The sequence below is a fragment of the Microchirus variegatus genome, assembly GCF_963457635.1.
Source record: "Microchirus variegatus genome assembly, chromosome: 4".
In the NCBI taxonomy this organism is placed as follows: Eukaryota; Metazoa; Chordata; class Actinopteri; order Pleuronectiformes; family Soleidae; genus Microchirus; species Microchirus variegatus.
Window position 1 is genome coordinate 16,145,802 of NC_139805.1, and position 6,372 is coordinate 16,152,173.

General features: G+C 43.6%; 1 protein-coding gene across 1 annotated transcript; it reads left to right on the forward strand.

Annotated features, from left to right (window-relative positions):
• Positions 1-842: 842 nt before the first annotated feature.
• On the forward strand, positions 843-3,220 carry LOC310925612 (diencephalon/mesencephalon homeobox protein 1-B-like; the record flags this gene model as incomplete). Its single annotated transcript, XM_083887596.1, has 4 exons — positions 843-996; positions 1,376-1,554; positions 2,252-2,711; positions 2,823-3,220. 4 exons carry the CDS (start codon positions 843-845, stop codon positions 3,218-3,220), a joined length of 1,191 nt encoding a protein of 396 aa, XP_083743722.1.
• Positions 3,221-6,372: the final 3,152 nt, after the last annotated feature.

The following is a 6,372-nucleotide window of genomic DNA, read 5'->3' on the forward strand; positions in this document are numbered from 1 at the left end:
TTTGTGTGTTTTTTTTTTTTGTCGCACATTCACTCCAGACCAGTCTGCGCAGATTAGAGCGCACAGAATAAAACCCCGCAATTTCATGCTGAAATTGTGTTATTCTATAAAACGAATAAAATTAACTTTATTACTACTAAGCTAATTAGAACACCATGTGTTCCTCATATATAACACAGTGCAGTGATCTAAAGAGAAAACAAAACATAATAATAATAATTGCAATTTAATATTTAACTTGAGGCCGATGGTGAATTTATTTGTGTATTTTTCACTGGACAATTATTAATTATTTTTAATGGTAGAACCAGTTCTGTTTACTGTGTGTTGTTGATTTGTTATTTTGCAGTGGATTGAAAAATAAACACATCATTTTTTCCCCTGACTGATTAAAATAAATTAATAAAAGATGTGAAATGTTTAAAACGTATTTACTAATAATATGGTTGATGGTTACATTATGTACAACTCATACCTTCCCTTAATTTAAAAAAAGAAAGAAAAAAGTTTGGCTCTTCCCGTAACTCAACTTTAGTTTGATCTAAATCATGATAAATCTTATATAATCTTTATACCTGATATAAATCTTATTTTTCGTTTCCTGATAGAATGGATTCTCCTACTTTTGTTTTCCTATTGCAGCGCAGTTAAATTCTTGTTTCAATAATATATATCAAACATAACCAATAACTAAGCATTTAACCATTTATGTACCGTGAATAAACATGTATATTAATAACTCATTTGAAGGCCTTGATATAAACATGTATATTAAAGAACTCCTTTGAAGGCCTTGATGCTCACCCACGCCGTGTTCTCTCCTCCTCACACAGCCGTCGATCATGCAGCATTACGGGGTGAACGGATACTCTCTCCACGCCATGAACTCGTTGAGCGCCATGTACAACCTCCACCAGCAGGCGGCGCAACAGGCCCAACACGCACCTGACTACAGGCCGTCAGTGCATGCGCTCACTCTTGCAGAGAGACTTGCTGGTAAGAATCAGTTGTTCACTTTCGCTTTGTACTTCCGCAGTGTCCTCAACCTGCAGCATTCAAATTAAGTTAAATTTAAGTTAACGCACATCACATGGTATTTATCTAAAGTGAATGGTACAGTTGTTACATTTAGCTGCCTGCTGTTAATAATAATATAAAATGTTGGGCCAAAAATTAATAGAGGCTCTCAATCAGGATGTGAGTCTTTAAATTAACATGATTCAAATGAACCTGAACACTGAAACACAGACCTTCCAATACTTATATGTCAATGTAAGCTAGAGTCAAAATGTATTCTCTGATCACCTGACTCTGGACCATGTTCCCCATTTAAACTAGTCCTGTTTCTTGTTTCTCAACGGCTGCACATTTCAAGACATTATCCTCGAGGCCCGGTATGGCTCCCAGCACCGAAAACAGAGGCGGAGTCGCACGGCTTTCACTGCTCAGCAGCTGGAGGCCCTGGAGAAAACCTTCCAGAAGACCCACTATCCTGACGTGGTGATGCGAGAACGTCTGGCCATGTGCACCAACCTACCTGAGGCCCGCGTGCAGGTAGAGACCCCTACGCCCATGTTATTATTCTGCCTCCGTTTAACTCTTAGGAGTTCCTTAAAAACGTCATAATTTGTTCCTAGCAGCAGAAAATGCCACATTGCCAAAAACATGTGAATATTTTTTTCCCACTTTAAAGCCTGAAATATACATATCAAATATGAATAATATTTTTGAAATTTTAACCCTTTAAAGGCCAGTTTGTTTTCACAACCCCTGTTTTTTTTTTTTTGAAACAAACAAAAAAAGTACAACAATTTTGGGATTTGATTAGTCTCAGTGAGCAATGATGATGAAACATTTTTTTATGCCGTGTTCTTCATCTAAAATTGGGTACTGTGAAGCAAAACTATCAGACCTGACTGAGGGCGTATCGGAGTGTATACAGCAGCAGACGCAGGAGCAGGTGGGGTCATGAAACGTTTATCCCCTAAAACCTGCCTGACAACTAGATTTTTGGGCAGGAGAATTCACTTCTGAAACTTTTCGCCAGCCGGCCTTTGTGTCGTCAGTCCTCCAACTATTCACTTCCTGTGTGCAGCTTGACAATGGCGCTGGGTGACACAAGATCTAAACACAGCTTTAGTGAGAAAAATAGAGAGAGTTATGTGGAGCTGATGGAGCAACATCAACTCATCAGTGTAACAGACATTTGTTTGTTTGGATGAAGCACTGATTTCTGTGTTCTACTCGTCAGGTCTGGTTCAAGAACCGTCGGGCCAAGTTTCGTAAGAAGCAGCGCAGCCTGCAGAAGGAGCAGCTCCAGAAACAGAAGGAGGCATCAGGAGCTTCAGAGGGCTCTACAGAGGAATCCAAGACTGACCTCAGCACCAACAGCACTGCGACCGCCACCACCGTGGTTCCAGAGGCCCGCACTCCTCCTCTACCTCCTACCTCGCTCTCCTCCTGTCCCACAGTGACAGAGACGCTGGAGGTGGCACGGCCTCAGCCTGGCGAGATGAGCGTGGAAGTCAACGTCACCTCCCCTGAGCCATCAGACAGCGAGTCAGCAGCAGAAGATAATGCTGACAGGGAGGAGGAGGAAATGAGGGGAGGGGAGACACAGAGGGTGAAGATCAGCGAGGAGACACAGGGAGAGAGGGGAGTGCAGCCCGGGAGCAGCTCCCCTTCCTGTAAACGCCTCAGCCCAACATCAGGTAAGAGTATAGACGTCAAATGAAGTGCTTCACTTTTTACTTTTCCTGATTATATGACATATTGCTACATCAGTACCATCTAAAAACCTACTCTCCTCTTTCCTCTATCAGACTCTCCCCTGAGCTCCCCAGCCTTCCCGTCCTCCAGCGGTTTGCCTCAGAGCAACTCGTACGCTTCGTCTCCCCTCAGCCTCTTCCGGCTACAGGAGCAGTTCAGGCAGCACATGGCTGCCACCAACAACATGGTGCACTACCCGTCCTTCGACATGAGCACACCGTCGCCTCTGCCCTACCTGGGCATGAACGTCAACATGTCGTCGCCGCTGGGCTCGCTGCCCTGCCAGTCCTACTACCAGACCCTGTCCCAGCAGGCCCAGCAGGTTTGGAACAGCCCTCTGTTGCAGGCGGCGGGCGGCAGCCTCAACAGCAAGACGACGAGTATCGAGAACCTGCGTATGAGGGCCAAGCAGCATGCAGCCTCGTTGGGATTGGACACACTCCCCAACTGAAGCTTAGGCTGCTCAACGTGGCCTCTGCTCTGGGCCGTAGCTATGAAATATGGTCCATGTCCTCAAAAGGCAACCGCGCCTACTTTAAAAAAGAATGGATTGAAAAATATCACAAATTTAAATTTAAACTTTCTTTGGGTTGCCCTGTTGTGTCTAAACCTGTCCAAATGTAAGCATTTGTAAACATTTCTTTTTTTTTTTTTTTATCCTGGTTTGTTTCATAATTGAACTCTTGCTGAGGATATTTTGTTTGCACTTTACCAGAATTTAACCCAAATCAGTTTAGAAAACAATAGACGAAGCAACAACATGAATGCCACAAAAAAAGCAGGAAAACGGTCCCTCAGCTAAGGGCCCTGAACTCTCAACACAGCACATCACATGTGCATGCAGCTTGCCAGAACCTGAAGAACGTATCTGCTGGACAGACCTCAAGAGTATACCACAGACTTAAAGTAAGAAAGAAAACTGGGGAAAAAATCCCACCTGGACTGGAGCCATGACTGAACAGTATATCTGGATCTGTAGGACTGATGCGTGACATCAGAACTATTCCATAATCCAACACTTGAATGTGAACATATGCATGCGTGTGTGTGTGTGTGTGTGTGTGCACCCTCTACAGCATGGCTTACAGCCGCACAACAGAGGCAGACTACGGTCACATCAGATCATAATCGGAAATAAATCTCTAATCGCTAAAGAACCAATCACTTTCATCCCCCATGCCAAATATGTTTTTGATGTTTTTATTGTCATTGTTTCAAGCCACAGCTTATCCTGTAAGAATCCATCGACCATTGTAAATATTCCCTCATCTGCCTGCTCCAAGAAAACCGTAACTCCATGTCTCCTTTTGTGTGTTAAACCTGACAGGAGATGCTCAGTTTAATAGTTTTCAAACGTGGCTTTAAAAAAAAAAAAGAAAAGGACCTACAGCAGAAATGAGGGGAGAATCTGAAACAGAGGCATGGTCGAGTGACACACACACTTATGTTGACTAGGGTGCCAGAATCAACTTTTTTTTTTTTTTTTTGCAATGGGACAACTCTATGTATTATAAAAGTGTAGATTTTAAGATGTGTATTTCTCAATTGTTTTAAATGTAATTTATCTGTTTAATTCAAGGGAATAAATGACACATAAGAATTATTCTCAGTGTCGTCAGTTGGTTTATTTACTTTGCACTAATTTTCTCGACACAAAGAGGGAGCTATAACCTCAAAGAATTAACGCCGACGAGACATGAAATTAAAGAACATATACGTAACACAAACTGGGGCAAGCGGAAACCAGTTCCAAGGCGAATCGCATGTAGAAGGACATGTCACCAACGTGCAAACAGTCACTAAAAACATTCTCCAAAGGAAGAGGAAGTACAGGCAACAAGAGGGATTAGTTAAGGTTGCGCTAAACCAGCTCCTCTTCAGCTGCCGCAGAGCCCGACTGACAGAAAACTGAATCTTAAATAGCACTTTTTTTTTATTTTCACACACGTTGCCTTCAACGCTTGGGTGTAATTTTTGGAGCTTTTGGCTGATATGGTCAGCCGGAGAAAACCCTTGATTATCCGTAAATAATTTAGATGCAGCAGGAGGTCCACCGTCATCCTCAGTGATGTTTACACACCATCACTGGTGGGGAGAAACCTGCCACTTGTTCACTCAGTGTGGAATAACTAATCCTAAATGAAATGACTGAAGCACAGTGTCGGGCTCTTTAAGAGTCTCCAATCCACCACCCACCCCTTTCACACACTTTCTCTCTCTCTCTTTTTCCTGCTCCCCTCTTCCCCCACCCTGTCAATCGAGGTTTGGCTGCACTGAAACAGAATGCTCTGCCATAAGAAGATTACCTTTGGTTTGGGATATCGATGGATTAAGTAAGAATAGAATGAGATAAACTAGCACTGAAAGAGTTCCCAGAGTCAGCAGAGTTCAGACACCTGTTCTTTCAACTGCTCTTTCGCAGTTGCTCGCTCCATGACCATAAAGATTATATCACTTTCTAAGTGCAGGAGAGGAGGTGAGAGGGGTGGGTGGCGCAGGGACTATAGGCCAATTACAGTATATTAAAATAATTTGCGGGCTTAAAACACTTTTTTTTATATATATATATATATATAACAAAACCCCTTAGGTTATTTTCAGGCATTCTCTTTAAATATGTAGTCAATTTGTCATGAGTGTTCAGGTTTTGTGTATACAGAAAGATCACATGGGTGCAAATCAATGGGAATGCTGTGTGTGTGTGCGTGCATGTGTGTGTGTGCGCGTGTGTGTGTGTGTGTGTGTGTGCGTGTGTGCGTGTGTGAGAGAGAGAGAGAGAGAGAGTGTGTCTCTGGCAGCTAAGCTGCTGAAGGTTTCCAGGAGCTCTTTGATGTGTATCTGGGCAATGCACTATTAGAGGGATTTTCCTAGTTGACAGCTCAGAGAATGTGTGGAGGAATTGCGATGCCAGCGGGTTAAAAGAATGCTGGAAACAGGATTAGGATCATATTCTGGCAGCTCCTGTCACTTCATCAATGGGCTAAGGTTTCCTCAGTGACAGCCCTCCTTCTCTGCCCGGCTAAAACCTTTAGTGGGACCATAAAAGGGGTGAGAGAGGGGAAAAAACAATGATTGAATGGTGTGCTATGATTTCTGTGCAGGGCTCGCTCTGAGGGCTTTGTGTTGGGAGGTCTGAGGGGGGGCTGTGTTGATTTGGAGGGAGGGGTAGGTCATGTGGATGAGAAGAGAGAGGGGGGCTTTTTTTTTTAAGAAGGGGACATTTTGGGGAGGGGTATAACTTTGGAAGTTTTACACCCAAATCCCCATGGCAGAGCATGTGGAGGGCTTTTTACACTGATGCTGGCAGACAGGGAGAGCAGCGTGGTGTCCCTCTGGGGACAAGAGCAGCAGCGGCAGGTGGGGAGGAAGAATGGCTTCTCCTGAATCTTCTGGATCCACTTTTTGTCTTGTATAATCTCGGCCTCTGCAGTCCGGGACCAAGTGAGAGTGAGACCTCACCTCATTCACCCTGAGATGGTTCATCTATTCACGCATGTGATGAGACAGTGACAGTATACACTGCTGGTAACAGTGGCTCTCTGTTGTGATTAGTTGTTTTTTTTATGCATTTGATGACGATTCTTGTAAAAATTCTGTTTTATT